The sequence below is a fragment of the Pelodiscus sinensis genome, chromosome 3 (genome assembly GCF_049634645.1).
Source record: "Pelodiscus sinensis isolate JC-2024 chromosome 3, ASM4963464v1, whole genome shotgun sequence".
Lineage (NCBI taxonomy): Eukaryota > Metazoa > Chordata > Testudines > Trionychidae > Pelodiscus > Pelodiscus sinensis.
In genome coordinates this window covers 36,188,553-36,213,207 of record NC_134713.1, presented here as the reverse complement: position 1 = coordinate 36,213,207, position 24,655 = coordinate 36,188,553, and the positions used below count along the sequence as shown (strand labels likewise).

Sequence of the window (24,655 nt, the reverse complement as noted above, 5' to 3'; positions counted from 1 at the left end):
GCCGCAGAGTTCCAGCTCCTGCAGCAGTCGGGAAGCTCTATCTCCGGCTGTGATTCTCCAACCCCAGTGGTAGCCACAGCCGGGCAGGCAGCAGCAGGGCTAGCCTGGGGCCCTAACCTGGGGCAGCAAGACTGCATGGGCCATATTGGGAGGGGCCTCCCCTGGTCCAGAAAATCCCCTCATTCTGGACCAGTCAGGTCCTGAGGGGGACAGACGAAGGAGCTCCAACCTATAGAGATAATAAATACCATAAAACAAATTGGAATGTCACACATTTTTGTTTTCCCCTCAAAGGTGTGAAAGTGCTTAGGTGTCTCATTCTTATGACCTAAAAAAACCAATGTGAATGAATATTGACTAATGCTCCATTTGCAGTTAGCAACCCTGTCACTATGACCGAAAAGGTTCTCAATTGATGCCTTTTACACTGGGTATCAGTTTTTTTCCCCCTCACTTGTAGGGTCTAAGTGAGCTACATCTGTTGTACATGCAACCCTGGCCATCAGTGGAATGGTCTTGAGACCAAGATGTGTTAATCTCTCACATTTAAATGTATTCTGCTGCTTGATGGACCCTGTGTACTCAGCCCACACAGGCACCCATTCTTCTCTTCTCTTTTTTTTTTTTAAAGCATCTTAATTTCAAATAGGTTAGCTGTCAGAGTGCTGTTTGCTTCTGCGACAACCAAAAACAATTTAACAAGTAGTTCATCTAATAGTGTGTAACAGTTGCATAAATAGAGTGGAACAGGAGTTGGCAACCTTTTCAAAACAAAGAGCCAAACTACATCAAAAATCAGAACAAGTGGACAACAGAGTCGTATAAGAATGCCCATGTATATTTTCAGTCATACACAATTTAAGATATTGATTATAATTGATTATAACTGGTCAAATCCAGCTTTGTGAGCATTTAGGCTGTCTGTTGTCAATCTAATAGCTGTCTGTCTTATGGCAGGGGCCTGGGGATGTGGGGATGAAGGAGTCTGGGTTGGGATGTATGAGGGGCTATGGGCACAAGGTTGGTTTGTGCGGGGCGGTGCAAGAGTGTTATAGTAGGAGTTTGAGAATGTGGGGATCTGAGGGGCTCTGGGCAGGGAGGTTCCGTTGTGTGATAGGCTCGGGGTGGGGATGGGATAAATGCGGGGATGGTAAGATGTTGCAGCCAGATGGGGGCTTGTTGGCCAGGCTTCATTTTTAGATAAAGTAAAATATTAAGTCTAGCACAAAAGGTTTCAATATTGTCTTTATTTATGGCAGGAGTGAGAAACCTTTTTTGGGTTGGGGGCCACTAACCCACAGAAAAATCAGTTGGGGACCACACAAGTGAGAAGCGGGGGGGAAAAAAAACCTCCCCAAATCCCCAACTCTGATGTGGTCCCCAACTGAAAACCTTACTCCCCTAGTGCTCTAGCCCCATGGTGGGGGGTAGGGCAGGCATTAATGAGGTTCAAGGCCTCAGGACAGATTTACTCTTCTGGGATTCCAGGGTAGTGAATTTTTGTGGGTCCCCCTAGGCTCTGGGGTGGGGCAGAAAATGAAGGGTTAAGTGTGTGGGTCAGGGCTGCCAGTGACTGGGATAGGAAGGGGTGAAGACACTGTGTAACATGGCCTCTTGCTGCTCCTGTTTGCCAAAATGAAGCCTCCAGGAAGTGTGTCCTGGAGGAAGGAAAAGAGGCATTTTTGGTTCTGTTTGTTCCCTGCACGCTGGGGGAAGGAAAAGAGCAGCGCATGTTCCTGCATGCTGGATCTGGCGAGGAGACTGTGAGTTTTCTCTTCTCTCTCCCCCCGCCCGTTTCCCCTCTCCCCATTTCCCCTCTCTCTGCAGGAAGCCAGCCCTGGCGTTCCAGTGTTGTGGAGGGTTATAAGGATGTAGCACCAGCATTGGCTCCCTGCTGCTGGGATCTGGAGGGGCTGAGTTGAGGCTCCAGAAGAGCCATATCTGGCTGCTAAGTGAGCCATATTTAGCTCACAAGCCATAGGTTGTGACCCCTGGAGTAAAAAATGCTAACGTGAATTATAAGTAGGAAAAAAAAAACCTCTAAACCCTAAATGTAGCCAGCTGCAGGGAAACTAATTATCTTGGAAAAAGAAATAGGAAAAAATGGTACATATATAACAAAATGTTACATATATAACAACTCCTCTCCAAAAAGAACTTTTCTTGATTGGGTAGGCCAGATGATACAATGAGCTAACTATCCCTTTAACAACAACCTTGATTGTAATGGTGGTAAATCCAGTAAACTTGGACCAAACCTATATATTTTTTTATTTTTGGGTGTTGTGTTCTTTTTCCACTGGATTAAAGGGGATATCTTCTCCTCTTTAGATTCAGTAATGCAAATCCTCCCCAATCACAAGCTCAAATACCCCTAAGAGATGTAGTTACAAAATGTCCTGTGGGTATTGATGTCAGTTTTATTGCACCCAGCAGAAACTCTAGACTCTGCTCAAGGGGAAAAAAAGGAATTTTCAATAATTTCTAAGCCTTTCTACCAAAGTACCGTATTTTCTGGCGTATAAGACGACTTTTTATGCTAAAAAACATCCCCCCAAAATCGGGGGTCGTCTTATACGCCGGGTATACAGGCAGTCCCCGACTTGCAGGTTTGAACAGGGCTTTTCTCGCCCCGGAGGACACAGACTGCGGGACCTCACGGTCCCACCGCCCGTGTACTCCGGGGCGAGAAAAGCTGCTCCGCATCTCCCTGGTCTGCAGACCAGGAAGACGCGGAGCAAAGCCGCGGAGGGGCTCGGGCAGCGGGGCATCCCGGCTGTCCCGCTGCTAGCGTCCTCAGAGGCTTTGCTCCCGGTGTCCCTGGTCTGCTGGAGACGGTCCCCAGCAGACCAGAGGCACCGGGAGCAAAGCCGGGGAGGCAGAGGGGCGCTGGGGCGCTGCCGGTTGGCCTCTTAAGGGGGGGTAGTCTTATACGGCGAGTATAAGACGAAAACCTATCTTTTAACTAGAAAATTAGGGGGGCGTCTTATACGCCCAGTCGCCTTATACGCCGGAAAATACGGTACATGGGTGCCTAAATACTATGAGAATTTGGCCCTATCTTCATCTTTAGTTACCTAAAAACTAAGGAACATAATAGTGTAGTCGATTAACTGATAAGAAAATTTTTCTAGGTTAATGCTATAGACTAAACGCATCCCTGCCCCTGCCAATAAATTTTTTAGCAAGCTGGCCAGCAGCCTGGCTCATTTCCAGCTTGTACCGGGACGGAGATCTACCCCTGCTGCGTCTCTTCCTTTAAAGTGTATTAGGAGCAAGGCGGGCAGGCAGCCTGGCTCAGTTCCAGCTCTTGCTGGGTCCAGGACCTCAGACCCCACCCTAGAAAGTGGCTGCTACCACCCTGCGCTGCTGCCTCTGTATCCGAGGCAGCAGTGCGGGGCGACAGACAGCCGGTCCACGAGGGGAGCTGGTTTTTTATACTGACTCCCCTCGTGGAGCAGCTTCTGCTTGCACCCCGCACTGCTGTCTCCAATACAGAGGCAGCAGCACAGAGTGGCAGGGGCTCCTTGAGAGTTGCTGCTGGCCTTACCCCTGGAGATTATAGAATAGTTGAGTAACTGATAAGAATTCATGAGGTTAATTGACTATTCAATTAACCAATATTTAACATCCCTATTAAAAACCTTTGAAAATCTGGTCCATATACCTTCTTACAGGCAGTTCATTACTATCTATATGTAATTCCTGTGTTCTTATTCTGGAAGAGTAGAACATTTTTGGCATTTGTTTACTGTTCTAGATTCCCAAAGAGTAGGAAGTTTCTGCTTGATACTTGATTTCAAGTGGCTGAAACAGTTTATAAAGAACTACTTCCAAGTTAAGAAACTATTCAGTTAATCCTGATAGTGATTAGTCAAGGTATTTCCAAACATCTGTAGACTTAAAGGATGCATATCTTTCCATCACCCATGCCTCTCTGATTCCTAAGAGGGTTTTTTTCATAGGGTCTCCCTCTTTCAGCATGACCACAACATCCAAATCTTCCCTGCTGTTATGTTGATAGTGTACTCCTTAAAATAGGAGAAGTTATGCACTTGGGAAAGAGGCTTACAGGGGACCCACAACAAAAAAAGCCTGCCCTCGAGAAATATATGTTCTTAGGTTTTATTTCATGTTTTTGTTCATGCAGAATGGTTTTGCAATTTTGGTTGTTCTGCCTTACTATTAATAGGAAAAGTCCTATGGAAGATAGGAATTCGAGCAAAGGATAGTATTTTGGCTTGGGCATGCATGTGACCCTGCTGCAAGTATGGAGTTTCTCCTTTCTTCTCCTATTCGAATATCAACTAATATAGGTCTGATAGCAGCTGGATTGAGTACAGCTCAGGCTCTTGAAAAGACTTGTTTCTCAGAATCCTGACCAACTCATTATTCCCTAGAAAAGGGGAGTACTTCAGCGACAGATTAGAGGGAATAGACACTTTTTTTCTGCATGAGGCAGCAAAGCCAGACTAGGACTAAATTAGTTTCCATTCTCACTATCCTATGTCAGATCCCAACAAGCATAATTAGGACCAAAGGTCAGAGCTGAAGGCCATGAATATGGGGGGAGTTTGTAATAGACCTCTAGGCTGGGATTAATACCAACGATCAGAGTCAGGTTTGAGGGCTATGTCAGGAGGTGAGGTCCTAATCAAATTTCTGTTGAAGCTGGAAGTTTAAAGGGCTTGAACACTTGTTGGAAATCCCCCCTTCCCCTCCCATAGGTTTATATAGTGCCAGGAGTCAATTAAGAGCCACAAGGTGTCATTGGATCCCTTTAGGCAAGCATTCCTGTGGTCCACGCCCACAGTAGGTCATTGGAAATGGAGTATGAACTGGCTACAGTTGCTGATGGGAGCACATAAAGGTGTTTGCCACCTGGCATCTCTGCAGGCCTACATTCAAGATCTTCTGGGTCTTACTTCCCCCTTTCCCCTCTTCACCACAAGGGTATCCTCTGCCAGCCCAGCTTTTTCTGGATTGTTGTATGGAAGGCTGCCACAAGGTCAGCAGCACTCTCCTCAGCCCCAGAGTGCCCTGCAGCCAGGCAAGGTATCCAGGGGAGGATGGTCTAATCCCTCAGCTCCGAGAGCAGCTGTGCAGGGGAAAAGTAAGTCCTAGCCCCAGCCTTTGCCAGCTCAGAAGGGACTGGCAACTGGATCCCCAGTCCTGCTGCCCCCTTCCCCTCTGATACCTAGATTTCAACAGGGAAGTCTGATTTGTGTAGTTTTTGACACATTTTTCACAGCCATGAATTTGGTTGTCATTGACAACTGTCGAGACACTCCTTGAGTTGTTCTTGGACCTCAAGGATCTGGTATACTAGGTATCCAGGGGATTGCCAGAGGTGACAGGTACAATGGAGCAAGAAGCCACAGTTTGCATAGAATGGTTCTGCTTAGTGGAGATTTTACATGGGGTAAGAGGCTAGATCAGTTTTCCTGGTGGAAATTTGTATAATTACAAACACCTGATTATTATTACTCAAGTATTATTCTAACACCTGGTTCTCTAACTGGTACTGACTTGCATTGGGGGGTGAATAGGCAGTGGATGTGTAAGTATGGATGCTGAGCAATTGTAGGGATTCACACCAAAACCATAGAAGTTAAAGAAACCCGAGAAAGCGCTGTAGCTACCAGGACCCAAGCAGAGAAGGGATAGGACATCTTAGTTCCAGGGTTCATCAGATGGCACACATGAGCCGACTTGCTGACAGAAATATGAGTGGAAAATAATCTAGTGCTCATGCCAAAGGCTAGGTGGATCGTGATCCTCCAGCTGTGAAATTCTGAGGATTAGGGGGAAGTGTGACAAGTGAATCGTCCTGGACTGAAGGACATCCCAATGGTCATGAATGGCAACTTCCAGAGGCACCATCTCCTATGTCACTGGCCTCAACAAGAGGAGTGAGCTACCTATAGTTTACACTTGGTCAAGGGCTGTCTTTGGTTGGTACCAGGACATAGACTGTTTTGGTTTCACTATATTTGTTGGCTGCCCGGGAATCCACCACTCTCTGTGAAGGACTTCAGTAGGATGCCTCTTGGCTATAGAGGCAGACCTGGACTTTAAGGTGCGGGGAGCACTGACTGTGGCTCAGTTGTGTTTTGATGAGTAATTGGAGGGCATTATCTTGGGGATCAGAAAATACATATTATTTGGCCTGGGCTTTAGGGAAAATGGTACCCTGGACAAACTTGTATTTTGGCATCCCTGATCTCTGCTGCAATGCTTAATATGTGCTGTGGCTGAGCATTGGTACCTTTAGGCTTGGAAGTCCATAGCCCTGGCACCTCTGGCTGCTGATCTCTGGGCACCCATTTTTGGCAAAACTTGACATATGTCCCCTCTTACAATTGACTGCCTCCTTTACCTTTCCCCACCAATACAAAACCATTAGTTGAAATCAGCAGGATTGCTTAAGATGTAAATCTGTGTTGAATTTGACAAACTGTACATTGTGTTTTTCCTTCAAAATGTTTCTCACTATTACTGCTGCACTTAACAGGAGCTATTTGGTATACTGATTATTTCAGTTCTCCAAAGTAAGAAGGATATTTGAAGAAAAAATAGTTTAAAAACAAAATCTTTGTACAAATGTGTACTTTGTATAGGTTTATGGATAACTTTTTTTCTGTGACTCTTCCAGGAAAAAGTCCCGGTAATGATATAATCAGTTAATCACTGAAGGTAATTAACAAATTGCAGCAAAGACATGGCCTTTTGGATTTGAAGCTGCTGCATTCTATAAAAATTACATTGATTGACAGAGGGTTCTATTATTAGACTTTTGGAAGGAACATTTAACCAATAAGATCTACAGTTCTGGCTGAAATAATTGGCAAACTGCTAACTTACTGATATTTCCAATATGGCTTTATAATTATGTGCTCTTTCAATATGTCTGAAATCTGTAGACATCTGAAAGAAAAAAATAATGCTGAACACAAAATGTAATTGCAGACGTGTCCCAGTTCAGGAGTAGTGCATCTGCATTACTCCTACATCCTCCAACAAGTGCTCCGACTTTAGATTCCCAGCACCTGAGCCATCACCTCTGTTGGACAGAGACCCATGTCTCTCTCCCTTCTGATCAGGTTTTTCTAGGCAGCACAGTTCCCTGTCTGCTCTGTGAGTTGGCCAGCAAGATAAATGGCTTAAGCAGGCCTGCTTTGTTTTCTCATAGAAGCTTTGTAGCAGTGTGATTGCTCACAGTAAAAGTACCACACAGCTCTTTATAAACAATCATATTTATTTTTAAGATGAAGTCAATAAAGAGAAAACACATTGCCAAAATAAGAGCCCACCTGCATGCTAATAAGAGATCACTCCAGTGCTCCAACAAGAACTCTACTAGAAGTCAGTTATTCACACCCCACAAAGAGGCTTCTGTAGTTACAAGTTCATAACAACCGTTACCTCAGAATAAGCACCCCTATGGATAAGTTAGCCTTTATTTTATATAGTCTAAATCAGTGGTGGGCAACCTGCAGTCCCTGGGTGTCTCACTGCCCATCTAGGTAATCTGTTGATATGCAGCAAGATATTTTGCTGACGCTGACTGTCCGTAGGCATGGCCACCCACAGACCCCAGTGATAGCAAAGAGGCTCTGGGAGACAGACCCATAGTCTCCTATAGACAACCACCTAACCTCAAGATGATTCTTACCAACCACCACAGGACATACCACACTAATACCAACCCTGATACCTTCCCTTGCAACAAACCCCGTTGCCAGCTTTGTCCACATATTCATTCTACTGATACCATTATTGGACCTAACCAAGTGAGTTATAAGATCAAGAACACATATTCCTGCGCATCCAGAAATATAATCTATGCTATCATGTGCCGAAAGTGTCCGTCTGCTATGTACATTGGACAAACATCTCAGACACTTCGCCAAAGGATTAATGCCCACAAAACAGATATCAGACAAGATCACAAAGAAAAAACAGTTTCTTGTCATTTCAACCAGAAAGGACACAGTCTCAATGACCTGCTAACCTGCATCCTACTTCAGAAGACATTCAAATCTGCACTTGAAAGGGAATCCTCTGAACTGGCATTCATGCTAAAATTCGACACTCTCCGCAACGGACTTAACAAAGACCCCAACTATCTTACACATTACAAAGATAGATTCCCCAATTATCACCTCTAATACTATTAACTCACAGACATTTCCCCTTCCCCACCTCTAATATCATTAACTTACTGGCATTCACCTTCCTTCCCCCCCCCCCCCCACATCCCCCTTCTGTTCTGTAATGTGATTTGTCCTTTTCATGTGTGTTCATTTTTTTAAATTGTATCCTTTGGTATATATGGTTGTGACTGTTTTCTTCCATTACTTGATCTGAGGAAGTGGGTCTGGCCCACGAAAGCTCATCATCTAATAAACCATCTTGTTAGTCTTTAAAGTGCTACATTGTCCTGCATTTTGCTTCAGCTACCCCAGACTAACACGGCTACATCTCTATCACTATTCCCAGTGACAGCAGTTTGCTGTTCCCAGCCAATGGGAGCTAGAGGAAGTGGCAGGCTGCAGGAGCATGCTGGTCATCGCTTCCTGCAGCTCTTGTTGGACCAAAACAGTGAACCATGCCTGCCAGTGTCCACAAAATGTCTTGTGGTCTGCCAGTGGATTATTCTAATGGGCTGCAGATTGCCCACCATTGGGGCTCAAGCAAGATCTTTGGTTTTCAAAGACTTTTAGTAGGTAATCAATTAGTGGTTCTCTTCTCAGGGCATAGCTCATAATGTTGGATCTGGTGTAAATAATTTAGTGTACGTCAAGACTACACGCTTCTTTCGAAAGAAGCTTTTTTGAAAGATTCTTTTGAAAAAGCTTCTTTCGAAAGAGATCGTCTAGAAAGCCTCCACTTTTTCGAAAGAGAGCACTTAGGGAATCCTGATGCTCTCTTTCGAAAAAGCTCTGCTTGCAGTCAAGAATGCCTTTTTTCAAAAGAGCCGTTTTGAAAAAAGGCATTCTTCCTCGTAAAATGAGGTTTACTGCTGTCAAAAAAACTGCCGCGTTCTTTCAATTTAATTTAAAAAACACAGTGGCGGTCTAGACGCAGGTGAATTTTTTTTTTTTTTTAAAAAAAGGCTACTTTAAAAAAAAAAAACCACCCTGTAGTCTAGACATAGCCTGACATTCCTCTCCCCCTAGGTATTTCCTAGGAAACCCATTTTACTTTGTCTTGCATATTCTTTCCTGTCAGGCACATTGTTTAAAATACTCCTTTTAAAGCTCAGAATACATTACAGGGTATACAGTGTCTATTTCCTCCTTCCTCACCCTCCAAGAAGTTATGTAAAATCTCACAATATGGCCTGCAGGCTGCATTCATCCTGCCAAGCCACCAGATCTGGCCTGTAGCTAAGCAGGAGCCTCAGCCAGGCTCCTTGCCTGCTATGCCCCTGCTTGCCTCTCCCAGAAGTCAGTTGCTGGGCCCTGTGCATCTGTGAACAATAGGCATGTGGGGAGAGGCTTTGCACCAACCCCCATCACACTCTCATAGATCCCATTGACTGGGTTGTTTGAAGAAGAGACGTACCTCTGCTCCCCCTGAGCTCCCAGCACATACAGCCTTTGTAAGCGACTTTTCTGAGCAGTCTGTGCAGGTATGGAAGGCGAGGAGCCTGACTGAGAAACTTGCTGGGCTGCTGGCTAAGAGCTGCCCAGGTAAGTGTGTCCTGACCAGAGCCTGCCTCTAGCACCCATTTCCCCCTCTTCCCTCCCTCCCATTCTTGTCCTTCTCTTTCACGCATATGGTACCCATGTAATGGAAACCCTTTGCACTCCTGCATCCCAGTTTCCTGCCCTAGATCACAACCCAAACCTCTGCACCTCAGTCCCCAGCACAAGGTCACAATCTCCTCCTGCCCTAGGTCATCCAAACTCCCCCCAGATCCTATCCCCCATGCTTGACTTCAATCCCTTATGCCAAACTCCCTTCTGCACCCAGCCTTCATCCCAGATTGGTCCAAGGACAGACTCCTGGGGGACCCCACTAGTTACTTGTCTCCACTTGGAAAACTTACCGTTTATTCCTTCCCTTTGTTTCCTGTCTTTTAACCAATTACCAGTCCATGAAAGGACCTTCCCTCTTATCCCATGACAACTTACTTTATTTAAGAGCCTTTGGTGAAGGACCTTGTCAAAGTCTTTCTGAAAATCTTCGTGCACTGTATCCACTAGATCCCTTTTGTCCACGTTTGTTGACCCTCTCAAAGAACTCTAGTAAATTAGTAAAGCATGATTTCCCTTTACAGAAACCATATTGACTTCCCCCCCAATAGGTTATGTTCATCTATGTGTCTGACAATTTCATTCTTTACTATAGTTTCAACTAATTTGCCCAGTACTGACGTTAGATCTACTAGTCTGTAATTGCCAGGATCACCACTAGAGCCCTTTTTAATATTGGCATCATGTTATCTATGTTTTAGTCATTAGGTATAGAAACTGATTTTAAAGTATCGGTTACAAACCAAAGTTAATAGTTCCCAATTTCACATTTGAGTTCTCTCAGAACTCTTGGGTGAATGGCGTTTGGCTCAGTGACCTGTTACAGTGGAGTCCGGATTAACTGAGACCCGGTAATCCGACACTCCGCTTTATCCGACCCTGCAGCTCCCGGGGTCTGCAGGGTCGGATACAGTGCGGGCCGAGAGAACAGCCCCGCTTGCTGCCCCGTTGCTCTCTAGGAGAAGCTGCTGCTGCTGCCTGCAGGGACTTTGTACCCGTCAGGAGCGGCAGCAGCTGTTCCGTTGCTCTCTACAGTAGAGTCTGTATCATCCAACATATTCGATAATCCGACCATGTGTCAGTCCCGTTTAGGTCGGATGAAAGGGACTCTACTGTACTGTTATGTTTATCAATTTGTTCCAAAGTCTCCTCTAATGACTCCTCAATCTGGGAAAATTCCTCAGATTTGTCACCTAAAAAGAATGGCTCAGGTTTGGAAATCTCCCCAATAGCCTCAGCGGGGAAGACTGAAGCAAAGAATTCCTTTGGTTTCTCTGCAATAACTGAATCCTCTTTGAGTGCTCCTTTAGCATCTTGGTCATCCATGGGCCCCACTGGTTGTTTAGCAGGCTTCCTAAACAGCCAGCAGCCTTCATAAAATAACACTCTTTTTTGGAAAAATACAGTCATTTATATAAAGTATGTACTTTTTCTTTTTCCTTTAAAAAATATCAGTTAAGGATCCATGCAATGCCAGGTAAATGTGCTAACAGTACATAAATGCAAAGTTTATAATACAATGGAGTACACAGTTATTTAAATTTGATTCAATAAGATGTTCACAAAAATACTGTAGGAAATTGCCCATGTCAACCTATATTGATACGCAGTGAAGTACATGATAGTTTCATTCTTAGCTGCTTAATTTGCTTTTATCCTTTTACAAAAACAGATGAGGGAGACTAAGCTGTTTGTGTATTTACAAAATAGCTTAATTTCAGTTAATAGCCTTAGACTGCTGCCATCATTGTAGGTGGTCAGACTCTGGATGTGCAGAAGACCTGTAGATGGATCTCCTCAATCATTATTTGTCCCTAGCTCTCATATACTTTGGCCTCAGCTTTGTGGTTTTCATTTGCCCATAGAAACATGGTTGACTTCAGCAGCTGGTGAATAGAAATTTGTTCTTTAATATAGCTGGCACCTAATCTAAAACTGAGTGAAACTAAATACAAAATAATTACTTCAGTTTTTTAAAAAGTATTTTATCCTGTTTTGTTTCAGTTTTAAAGGGGTGTAGAAATTCTAGTATATTGTAAAAAAGGTCTTCATACTTCAGAATACAAATTATGCATTAAGCCACATTTTCTTTTTTTTTTAATGATTCTCTTGTAGCCAGATTTAGCCCTACCAAAAGTAGGCATATTATTGATTTTCCTTTTTTCCTTAAATTGGTTTCTGGCCTTCCAAAAATCTGAAGTGGATTTCTGCTTTCTCTTCATAATAACCTTCAGTGGTAGGCTATGTATTAAATATTAAATGGGTTGAAGAGGTAAATTTATAGGCTGCTTCAATTTTTTCCAATTACTTTTCTTTCTTCAAATAAGTACTCTGTACGTACTTTAACATACCAAATGGGTTGTGGATTTTTTTTAAAGTGTTTTTTTTTTTAATTGAAATTTTCCGTTAGGTAAACTTTTCTAGGTTAATAGATTCAAATGTTCACTGATCCAAATTACTACTTGTGTTCAAGTTAACATTTTGGATTAATCCAGAGGGAACCTGTTAGGAAAGTCTGCATGTCTTTAAATTAATCTTCTAAAGCCTTGTCTAAACTTTTGGTAACATGAATCTTGTGGGGTTCAATTTAGCAGGTCGAGTAAGGACTTGCTGAATCAAACTCATATGTCATCCCTGTTGACTCCGGTACTCCCCGAGATTGTGAGGCATAAGAGAAGTTGACATGAAGCGTTTCTCCCATTCACCTCCCACTGTGGGGATGTAGAAGAAATTAAATTTAAGATATGTTGACTCCAGTTATGCAATTTTCATAGCTAGAGTTGCATATCTTAAATCAAATTTATTGCGTATTGTCGATCTGGTCTAAAGTGACATTGTCCTGGCCTGGATCGTCATGCTCAAACTTTCTGCAGGCAAATGCATGGAATAGAGGAAAGGAGAGAAATGTGATAGTGCTGTTTCTTCTTTGAATGATTTCTCATGTCTGTTCCATATAGGTGTGTGCATTCCTGTCCGAATGTGTCATTGGACGTTTTTCCCTTAATAGTACCCATTGGGACAGCAGGAGAGCCCCCTGGAGTGACACTGCTATATCGGCTAATATATACCCCTGCTGGACCTCCACGCTCTTAGCTCCTTCTTACTGCTTGTGACGCTAGTTAGAATGTGTTCTGCTCTTGCTCTACAAGCACTCTTAGCAGTTCTCACCTAGTTTGTTCTTGTAGATTAGTTAGTGTTCCTGTTAATTGTTCTTATCTCTGTAAATGGTTCTTAGTGTAAGTAGTTCACTTCAGCAAGGGGACTCTCTTTGTGTTTCCAGTAGGGATATGAAGGACTAGTCGACTATCGGATAAGCAAATGCTTATTGGATAGTCGACCGGCTGGTCAGCTAGTTGCTTCTACCCCCTTGCTGCCAGGGGAGGAAGAAAACGGGGTAGTTCATGCAACAGTGCTGTGTGGAGGCTGGGGCCAGACCCTGGGCTCCATGCGGTGCTGCTGTTTTGAAACGTCACATGCAGTCTGGGGCCAAATGGGGTATCCTAAGGCTGCTTGTGGTGTTTCAAAGCAGCAGTGTCACGTGGAGCCCAGGATCAGCTGGGGACTCCCCCGCTGACCCCAGGCTCTATGCGGTACTGCCGCTTTGAAACACTGTGTGGAGCCTGACATTGGGCTCCCCGCAGCATTTCAAAGCGACAGTGCTGTATGGAGCCCGGGGTCAGCGTAGGAGTCCCCAGCTGATCCTGGGCTCCATGGGGTTCTGCCACTTTGAAATGGCGTGAGGAGGCTGATGCCGGGCTACCTGCAGCATTTCAGTGTGGCAGTGCCACATGGAGGTTTGTGTCAGTGGGGGAGCCCACTGATCACGGGCTCCACACGATGTTTTCGCCCTAAGGTTGTTGCTCCATTTAAAGGTGAAGGCGCCCTATCGACTAATCAAATAGTTGATGCAAAATGCATTGACTATTCGATTAGTCAATTACTCGCAATTTAACATTCCTAGATTCCATTGCCCACTGTGGGGCTTCAAGCCCTGTGGGAACCTCCATGAAGCCTGCTGTGACGGACCGGGCCGTGTCTGGGCACAGCTGAGGGTGTCCGCTCAGGGCGAATTGCTCAAATTCGGGGCTCCTTACAGCCCCCAGACTGGTGACCTTTCCAAACAGGCCACAAACCAGTCCCACGGAGCGCTTCAGCTGCCTGCCTGAAGCCTCCCGAGCAAAACCCCTCCAACACCCCAGCAGTATCCGTGCCCCAGATGGCCCCGGGCCTCATACACAGGTGGGGGGATTTAGCACCCAATCCCACCTACCCTGAACAAGTTCTGTCCAGTTCCAAGAAACCAGCCACAGATCCCTGGTCAATTTACCCTCTGGATCTTACCCACAAATCACGCTGAGCCAATCCTTTAGAATCTATCCTCTAAAGGTTTATTACCACAAGAAAGAAAATCATGAGAGTGAGGTTGCTAAAGAATCATACATTACATGCATTGAATCTCCCAGTCCTCGATGCAGGCTCTAGCAGAGATGTTACAGCTGCTGGCTTAAGAGTCTTTGTTGGATCAGGATGGGTCCACATGTCTTTCCGGCTCTTCAGTCCCTGCACTGCTGCTTCTGGGATGAAGTGCTGAGCTGAAGACAAGATGGAGTCCACCACATAGCCTATTTATCCCTCCTTCCTGGTCTCTTTTTGGCTACAGCAGGTCACCTGGCCCACGGCTTATTCCTGTGTTCCCTGCTGGTAGCCCTTAGATATCCACCCTCATTCTTTAGGTGTGTCCTTGGCCCACTGAGTGCCATCGTCCCACAGGGCCTCGCTAATTAGCATGTCCATAGGCCGGGCTCTGCCCAATGCTCAACCACATGCAGAGAAATATTCAGTATTCACACAGATTACAGATTCCTAACTACACACACAGACATTATACAATCACATGACTAGTGTACATAGGATCAGCAGACAGTAAGCTCCTATTCAATACCTCACATGGCCCCCTTCTATACCATTTTTGGGGCCAACACCCCCACCTGTGGGTGCAGCAGTAATCTGGCTGCTTCCCTCAAATTCAGTAACGTGACACCTGCCTAAAGTACTTCCGGGAGGCCCATCTTTCTGAGTCCTGCAAGATTTGCAGAGGTTTCAAGCCACCCACCAAGCAGGTGTGTGAGTCCTGCCTGAAGATTCTGCTAATAGAGACAGTTCTCTGTATGGCACCAGGATCAGATCCTGCTCCAGCCAAGCAGAGTGCACCGGTTTCAGTGCCTGAGGCGCCTGGCCACTCGCAGGCCTCCCTGGCACCAAGAAGATGGCGGCACAGATCCCAATCCACAGTGCTGCAGAAGAAACAAGAGACTGAGTAGAGGCAGGTCTCCATTGACACGTGCCGACAGTGCATCCTTAGGAGGGGCATGAGGCGCCAGCAGGCTCAGTACCTGGACCGTTGAGGTCTGCTTGACCTTATCCCAGACTGCGACAGGACCCTAACCCAGTAGAAGACCTCCTGGAGCCGTTGACACTAGACACTCATCGAACTAACCTCGTCCCTGGTCTCGGTGTCAGCCTCGAGGACGGAGTGAGACTCTTGACGGCACCATGTCAAGGCTATGGCACCAAGTGCCTTGGCACCAGCCCCCAGGGGGCACCAAAGGTCTGCCACAGTGCCAACAACATCCCACTGACACTGCCTCCATTGATGGCCCCGGCAGCGCTTCTGGCATATGACTCAAGTTCCAACTCTGGTGCCAGCACCAGTCTCGGAACCAGCTCCAGCGCCGATACCTGCCCTGGCACTGATCCCCCTCTACAGCACCTTGCTATGCCACCACCTCCACCGCAGGAAGCCTGAGTCCATGGCTAGGTGTGCTCCTAGCTGCAGGTCACCAATGGCCACTGCTACGGCAATGCCCTGGTCAGCCTCTGAGTACTCCACCAGCTCGGAAGCTGAGCCGGTCTTCTTGTCAATGCTTCCAGGTCTCTGCACCTGTCTATTCCCAGCACTGGAGTCCTTCCGCACTGTCTCAGTAGTAGCCATGGCCACCCCAGCCCACACCTGTCCAGTCAGCACAGCAGTCATGACTACTGCAGTGGCAAGTACCTGTTCAGTGGCCCTTTTGGACTCCCTGAGGGTGCGGGATTCTCATAGGGTGGAGTCGATCTGTTCAGGGCCCAGGGCTCCTCCGTCAGCCACCCTGCTGATCCATTACCCTACATCAGAACAGTCCTTGCCTCCAGGCCTGGCCTCATGCAGGGTTTTGGGAGTCAGTGTTCCACCCGCAACCCAAGCCTCGACAGTGACCTTCTCTGCAGCCTCCCACGTGGCTCTCCTGGTCTGTGACCTAGGAGACATTGGTCTGAAGGGCTCTTCATCCTCATCTCCAGGTGAGCCCTTGGGAACAGTCCTCCCATCGATGCCATCCATGCACTCCACGGCGCACCAGGACCTCCTTTGCCAGCTGGCTCAGAGTCTGGGGTTGCATCGAACTTCTCCCTCAGGACTCCTGGTCTAAGTTTAAGTCCCTCTCTGAGGAGGGCACGGTTGTCTCCCAGGCTGCCTTGCAAGCGGCCCCTGGTGGAGCTGACAGAGCTTCCCGTACTATGGCCCCAAGCCTAATATTGTATTGCAGTTTGTGGCTGCCAGGGTTTGGGGTGCCCCTGAAGCTGCAAACCACCATCCAAGACCTTCCCTTTGAAGGACTGAACCTGTTCTTGGAGCAGACAGACCATCATCTGCACAGTCTCAAAGACACATGGACCTCACTGAAGTCTCTATGGATTCACACTCCTACCACCCAGAGGCAATCCCTCGCTGGAGGGAATGTCCCCCAGACTTCCAAGCCAGGTGCCTGCCCAGACTTCTTGTGGTGCAGGGGAAGGGACGGCAATGTCAGGAACAACAAACGCCGTTCCTGCCTCTTGTCCAACCTAGGGTTGGGTTCAGCCAACCAAAACCAGGGCCCTCGTCGAGGGTTTTGAGGGTGCGCCCAAGGACAGCTCACCAGTCTCACTTCTCCCCTTTTTGGACTGCTTATTCCCTTTCTATTGGATTTGGGTTTCCATCATCTTGGACCAGTGGGTCCTCGAGACGGTAGGGAAGGGCTACGCTATCCTGTTTCCCTTGTCCCCTCCCTCCCACTCTCCTGCCCCGTTCTTCTTCAGGGACTCCTCACAAGCACCTCCTGTGGGAGGAGGTGCAGCAGCTCCTAAGCCTAGGAGAGTCCAAAGTAGTCTCCAACGAGTTAATGGGCAGGGGTTTTTACTCCCAGTACTTCCTAGTCCCCAAAATGGGGGAGGGGAGGGTGTTGCCCTATCCTAGACCTCAGGGACCTGAACGCCTTCATCGTAATGTTCAAGATGGTGACGTTAGCATCATCATTCTTTCTCTCAATCTTGGAGACTGATACGCTGTCCTCAACTTAAAAGAAGCTCATTTTCACATTTCTGTCACCCCTCACCACAGGAGGTTTTTGTGTTTTCATGGTTGGCAAGGACCATTATATGTTTACAGCCCTTTCCTTTGGCTTCCCTAGAGCTTCTCGGGTCTTTACAAAGTGCATGGCCGTAGTCATCACCTTCTTGAGGAACCCTGGAGTCCAGGTGATTCCCTACCTGGACAACTGGCTTGTGCTGGGTCCTTCCTCGGACCAAGTGTTGGCATGCATGGCCATGGTGCTGGACCTTTTCTTGGAGTTGAGCCTCCTCCTGAATGTGGCAAGTCTACCCTAGTCCCCTCTCAGATCATAGAGTTCCTGGGAGCTGGTCTGAACTCCACAACAGCCACAGCCTCTCTACCCAGGTCCCGCTTCTTGGCTATCAGGGAAGCCATCATGGCCATGAAGGCATTTCCGATGACTGCGGCCAGGAGCTGCATATGCCTCCTGGGGCTCATGGCTGCCTGCATGTGGGTGATTCAACTCACCAGGCTCCGCATGCACCCACTGCACTTGTGGCTGGCGTGGGCCCATAATCCTTCCCTCCACTCCCCCAGACATCCTCCCAGGACCCAGGCCAAAGTCCTGTTCTCCAGGCCCTCCCATCCTTGCAGCTGGTGACAGACTCTTCCAACACTGGATGGGGAGCCCACATTGGCGATGTGTGCACTTAATGTATATGGACACGGGAGGAACTCTCCCTGCACATCAATGTCAGGGAAGTATGGGTGGTCCACCTCGCGTGCCAGGCCTTCCTTCTCGAGGGCAGGACGATTCTCATCCTGTCTGACAACATGGCAGTAGTGTCCGATATAAGCAGACAGGTTGGTGCATGTTTCCCTCCCTTGTGCCTGGAAGCCCTTCAACTATGGGAACTGTGTAATGGGTCAGATATTCACCGACTGCCTCTTACTTCCCCAGGACACACAATACTCTGGCAGACTAGCTGAGCAGTTCTTTCACCTGCCACGAGTGGTGTTTCAGAGGATTTGGCCTTCCAAATCTTCTGCAGGTGGAGTTTTCCCCTCCTGGAAGTGTCCCATGTTCTGCTCCCTCATGCCCAAGGCCCTGCTTTACATGTTTCTGCCATGCAGGCTGGTGCACAAGGTACTCCTAAGGGTGAGGGAATTTAGGGCTTCCCTCGTTTTCGTCATGCCAGCCTGGCCCTGACAGCACTGGTTCGCATCCCTGCCGAGCCTCTCTTGTGAGAGACCAATGGCCCTCCCATTGTATCCAGATGTCATAATGCAGGACCTTAGCACGCTTCGCCGTCCAAACGTCTCTACACCTAATGGCCTGGAAGCTCCGTGGCTGACAGTGGCAAAGCTGCATTATCAGAATGGGTGCAGGAAGTCCTGCTGGAGAACAGGAAGCCTCCCCACTAGGGTTACCTATCTAGCTACATTGAAGTGTTTCTCTATCTGTGTTGCCCAGAAGGGGATTTCTTCCATGGACACATAGGTCCCGCTGATTCTGCACTATCTCCTTGAGCTCAGGGTCTAGGGTCTGTCCTCTTCATCAGTCAGGGTTCACTTGGTGGCTATTTCCGCTTTTCACCCGGGCTCTCGGGGCACATTGCTCTTTGCTCATCTCAGGTCAATCAGTTTCTGAAGGGGCTAGACAGGTTTTACCCACATGTCCATCAATCTGTTCCTCAGTGGGGGCCTTAACTTGATCCTGACCAGGCTCACAGGGCCCCCCTTCAAGCCTATGGCAATGTGTTTGTTAATACTCCTGTCTTGGCAGGTGTCATTTCTTGCAACTATTATGTCGACCAGACGGGTGTCAGAGTTACAGGCCCTTACCTCAGACCCCCCCTACTCAGTCTTTTTCAAGGATAAGGTCAGGCTATACGCCCCATCCCACCTCCCTGTCAAAAGTGGTGTCTCAGTTTCATGTCTCCCAGCACATTTTTCTCCCAGTTTTTGACCCCAAACCCCACACTTCTGGTAAAGAATAGGCTTTATATGCTCTAGATGTTAGGAGGGCATTGGCTTTTTATTTGGACAGGAGAGAGCCTTTTCATGAGTGGCAATTGTGAAGAGGCTCTAGGGCCAGCTGGTCTCTTCCCAGAGAATTTCTTCATGGATAACCTGCATCGGGGAGTGCTATAATCTGGCTGGAGTCCTAGCCCCTCCTCTCACAGCCCACTCCACTAGGGCACAGGCCTCCTCTATGGCCTTTCTGGGTCAGGTACCTATTTTGGACATGGTCTTCAATCCATACCTTTGGCAGCCATTATGCTCTGGCTCAGCAAGCTGGGGAGGATGTGGTTCTTGGCAGGGCTGTCCTCCCCTCAGTAGGTTATAAAACCTAGAACATTATACACACACATTTCCCCCCACAAAAAACACCCAAACCCAAAGTATATTAAAAGAACATTAAGTTTGCAAAATTTAAGTCCTCAAATGCTGGGAACTGTTAAATTAAGGCTGTTTGTGCAACCTTAATTTGACCCTCTTGTGCATTATGATCGTCTTTATTCCACGTCAACATACTATTTTTCCATAGGACCTCTGCTTCATTCATCATACAGAATGGACAATGATCACTTAATGAGAGGGTATTAAATATTGTGTTCTGAACATTTAGTGTGTAGCTTCATGCTTTATTTACTGCATGCTATTCAAATCCTGCTATGAAGCCAGAATTAGTCATTCATCTCATGAGCTGTTTTATGGCATTCATCAATATATCTGACTGCTTCTCAAACATTAATTTATCTTTTCAGCACCTTGTGAAATGAAATATTATCTTCCATGTGGGAAACTGAGGCACAGATTAAGCTTTTCTGCTAATTTTAGATACATTCAGATGATGAGGTACCTTGGACTTATCTGACCTTTTAGCGTACTTAATATTACATAGTACTTCATGTTTTTGAAGTACAGCTCCTTTTCATGTCAGATGTAGTTGTGATTACTCAGCACTGCTGCAGATCAAATCACAGGTTATTAGGCTAGGCAAACATAAAATTTAGAGTTCACATTTAAGTGGTCACCTATGAAAAGTTTGGTGCATCATGCTTGACTAGAATCAGATGGGAACTCTTTGATAGAGATATGGTTATAGACCAGTTTTTTAGGGTAGCATTTAAGAGCCTTATCACCTGTGTCATCCTGCTGTCTTCTGCTTCATTCACTGTATAACTTCCAACTTCTGCAATAAATGAGACACAGGTTTCAGATAGCAGCCTCCTTTACTGTTCAGATGACTGATCCTGAGAGTAGATCCTGGGCATTGAAGGGAGACGCTAGTCTTGTGTTAAAAATAATGTGATTAAAGACTGTACCATCACAATTGTAATTCTGTATTTGCAGCCTTTAATTTTAGTTCATCCTACCTTATAAGGGCCCTACCAAGTTCATGGTCCATTTTGGTCAATTTCCTAGCAAGGTGTGAGATTCCTGCATTGTTGGTACTACAGTGTACTTTAAATCAATATGTCAGTAGTAGGAATGTAAGCGACTAGTTGACTGTCTGATAAGCAAAAGCTTATTGGATAATGGACACACTGGTCAACTAGTCACTTCCCTCCTTGCTGCCTGTATAAGAAAGAGGCATCAAGAGAGTGCTGGGGGAAGCCAGCTTAAAAGCCGGTTTCCCCCAGCTCTGTGGGACGGGGCAGAAGCGCATCAGCAGAATTCCACCTTTGAAATGTACAAGAGTCCCCACTGGGGCTCTTGTACATTTCAAAGTGGAAGCGCTGCATGGAGCCTGGGGCCAGCCCTGCTGGTGGGGCTCTTGTACATTACAAAGGCGGAACTTCTACCTTTGAAATGTAGCAATAGCCAGTTGGGCTCTTGCTACATTTAAAAGCAGAAGCGCCCTTACTTACTAATCAAATAGTCGATGGAATTTCTGATTGGTTGATTAATCTAATTTTAACATCCCTAGGCAGTAGGTATCATCAGAATTAACTCTATGGAATTTCTTCAACCGCTAGACATGTTAATCTTTCTTCTGGCATATGTCAGCAACTATAAGTGCTGAAATCTTCTCACTGCATAGTGGCACTCTAGGGTCAAAGGATTTAAATTGAAAATGACTTTGCAAATTGTGTTTAATGTTTTGTGTAAGACTTTTTATTGGAGTCAAATCCAACATATTCAAGAATATTACCATGAAAAATTTGTAAACGTTGATATTATTCAATAGAGTGTAACACACTTAAGAACATTCAGATGTCTTTGTCTTTTAATCTTAACACTGATTAACACTTCATTGTTAATCAACACTGGTGGAGAAAAATCAGCCCCAAGTACTAACAGTTCAAGGTTTTGGCATCAGCTTAATGAAATGAATTCATTGAAGAATAGTTTTAAATTAATTTTGGTGGTGGTTTTTTTTTTTTTGAGTGTACAATAAATTAGTTTATATCTTTTATATCATTGTTTCTTTGTTTTCCTTTGTTAGCTTTTAGAATGAAAAGATTTTAATCAGTGTGTCAATTTTTCTGGCTTGCTCCAAAAAAGCAAATTATTTTTCACCGTTCTGTCAGAAATAAATGGGTACATCCTGCTGATGCATGGAACTGTGATTCAGCTTTTCTGGAACCCTGAACTCTCTGAAATGTCCTTATTGCTGGGATATAGCATCACAAATCATGTTGAAGTTTCTTTGTTTTAAAGGGTTATGTCTCGTACAAAATACTAACTGTGAGGTTCAACAGACTGTGTACTTGCCTTTGAAACTAGCTAACAGCTGACCGGGTTGATATCCTAATGAAAGCAATTTGATCCTGGAAGAGTGCATCCTCAGCAATATGTTTCTTTTCTAGTTATTCAGATAGCTAAAATACCATCATTGCATAGCAATAGTGACAGCGCTGTCTGCTGCAGTTTAGTATTGGGATTAGAGATCAAATCCCTTGCATCTGACAACCACATTGGAGGTGTCTACATCTCAGAATCATACAGACTGGTCTTTCTCTTACCTCCAAGGGCACAAATCACCCGAAAAGGACAAGGAAGTAGAGCCCTGGATCTGCCCCTCACAGTTTGCAGAGATAGCTATCTGTAGAGAGAACACGTACCATTCAAAATAATAGTACAAAGTACAGATTTTCCAAGCCTCCAAGTCCTCAGGGAAGGATTGTCTGCCCTCAGTGCAATTACACCCGTAGTCACTCTGAACTGAGCACTTGGACAAATGCAGGAGCCAAAGCGGTGTATTGAAAGGTAATGGTTTCCTCCAGTTGAAGCTCAGGAATGGTGTATGGTTACTGACCCACACCTGTGAAGTTATTTTTCAATAGCTTAAAGTTATTAAATCTCCTGACTCTCACTTGCTCAGATCTCATCTGCTCTTTTGAGCTGCTAAACAAAGTTAGCCAGCCTGTTCTGGCTGTTTTAGAAGGTACTGCTGACACTACCACAAAGAAGCTTTCCTATAAAAGATATGTAAAGGATGAATGGTGACTCACTGAGCACTGCCTTCCCATACAACTCTGCAGAGAGCTGAGCCATATCCAGACTCATTGTGAAGACACTGTTCACAGACCTCACCAGGTGGAAGTTTTTTTTATTCTCCCAGGTGGAATAATTTATTATTCCCCATCCATTTAAAAGAAAACAGAAAAAAGTTCATTTTGTTCAGAGGGGAAGGAAATAAAACAGTTTTTACAAAATATTAGGGGGCTGTGCCCCCTGCTTGCTACCTACCTCAGAGAGAGGAGGCTTGGTGAGTGTGTCTGACCAGGGAGGAGGAAGCAGGAGCGGCCTGGGGGCAGGGTGTCTGTCTGAAAGAAGGGGCAGGAGTGGGCTGAGGGTAGGTGACTGGACAGGGATGATGGATGCAAGAGAAGAGGAGGGTGCATAAGCAGGCTGGGGATAGGTGTCTGGCCAAAGGTGAGGGGTCAGGAGTGGCTAAGGGTGTGGGCTGTAGGCAGAAGGGGTGAGGAGGCTGCGGGGGTCGGGCTTGAATGGCGGATGGTCATGAGGCGGCTCAGGGAAAGATGGCAGAGGACACCTGGCCTTAGATGGCGGAGGACACCTGGTGTGGCCGGGGTGAGTGGAAATCAGGCTTAGATGGCAGAGGGGACCCAGCCCCAGCAACCCTCTCTTTTCCCCCCAGGGGCGCAACCCCCCGGGATGTGGAGCTGGAGCAGCCCATGCCCAGAGAGGACAGTGCCAAGACTGGCCACAGTAAGCAGCTGAGGTGGACGGCAGCTGATGACATGATGTCTTCATTCTGCTGCCCGTCAGGAAAACAGCATATATAGAGAGAGAGAGCAAGAGCAAGCCCATTGTGGAGGACACTTCTTCCAAAGCTTAGAGAGGAAATCATCTGAAAATAGGGACAATTCTGGGTGTTCCCTGATTGTTCTGTAGCAACCACAGAATTCAGCCTCCATAGTTTATCCCAGCAGTTTACAAAATAATGCGATAATTTTCCTTGTTTGAGCTGCTGTCTATCTCTTTGATCTGTGTTCTGGAAATCCTATTTATCAATGTATCTAGATGGTGGTGAAAAACTGGTATGAGCAATCTCTGTTGTATTCAAAACACAAACATTTTTCTCTCTTACAGGTAGAGAAAATGAGATCCTGCTTCCAAGAAGGTTATACACAGTAAGCCTCCCTCCTGAAGGCTATGTCCCAGGTATTCAAAGAACTGGGAGTCCCACAAATGCTGAAAACTCAGAAAGTAGTGATGAAGTAGCAGGTAAGGAGTTGCTTTAAATGACAGTTTCTATAACATATTTTCTTCAAGAAAGATATGTTAACACGATTGTCAAGTAGAACCTAACTGGAGCAACGAGGTATTTAACTGTTCCTGCCAGTGGGTGTCACTGTTTTTCAACAAAAGGAAGTGGCTTTTCTTAAGGTATGTGTCCATATGGGCTGGTTTTCTATTTTAGAATTAAAAGGACAAATTCAGCACTTGATAACATCTTTGCAATCCCATAGATGTTAATGACATTGCATAGAGCTAACAAATGGTAGAATTTGACTAGCTCCTCCTTCTGTAGCTTAGATGCCACATATGAAGAAAGAGCTCAGGTTAGCAGTGCAGTTAGGTTGTACTATAAGGGTTAATTCCTGCTGGAGTTCTCCACATGTACACAGCACCCAAGCAATGGCTGAAGCTCACTCAGTTGCTGATACTGAAATGGGCAAGGGAGATATTAATTCCTTTGAAGTTTACCATCGTCTTGGTCCCTATTAGAAGGGGGGGGGGGGCAAAGTAAGTCAGGTGTACCTAAATCTTAAGGGAAATGCTAATCTTTGATGTTAGTTGTTTTAACCCCTTTTGTCTTTGATTGGTGTGTTCCTACAAATAAGTAATACTTCGTGTTGAGCAAGCTTTTCCCCGTTGCTGTATTTTCCTGCTGCCCACGGTTCCAGGAGGGAAGTGTGTAGCTGGCCAAAACACATTTGGACCTACTGAAGAAACAGGGATGCTACAGTGTGGAGAGCCAGACTCAAATTAGAGTGAATTATGGCATTTCCTTTACAGATACAGAAGGGCAACCATAACTTGTCACTCAAAGGAGGTGCCC

At 46.0% G+C, this 24,655-nt stretch overlaps 1 protein-coding gene across 3 annotated transcripts in view; it reads left to right on the top strand.

The window, feature by feature from the left end:
- ERICH1 (glutamate rich 1) overlaps nucleotides 1-24,655 on the top strand; it is a 175,867-nt gene that overhangs the window by 35,279 nt on the left and 115,933 nt on the right. For all 3 annotated transcript variants that reach the window (XM_025188602.2, XM_006130972.4, XM_014577454.3), the window contains one exon: nucleotides 23,683-23,817. In XM_025188602.2, the coding sequence (XP_025044387.2) occupies nucleotides 23,683-23,817 (135 nt within the window). The remainder of the gene's footprint in view (nucleotides 1-23,682; nucleotides 23,818-24,655) is intronic.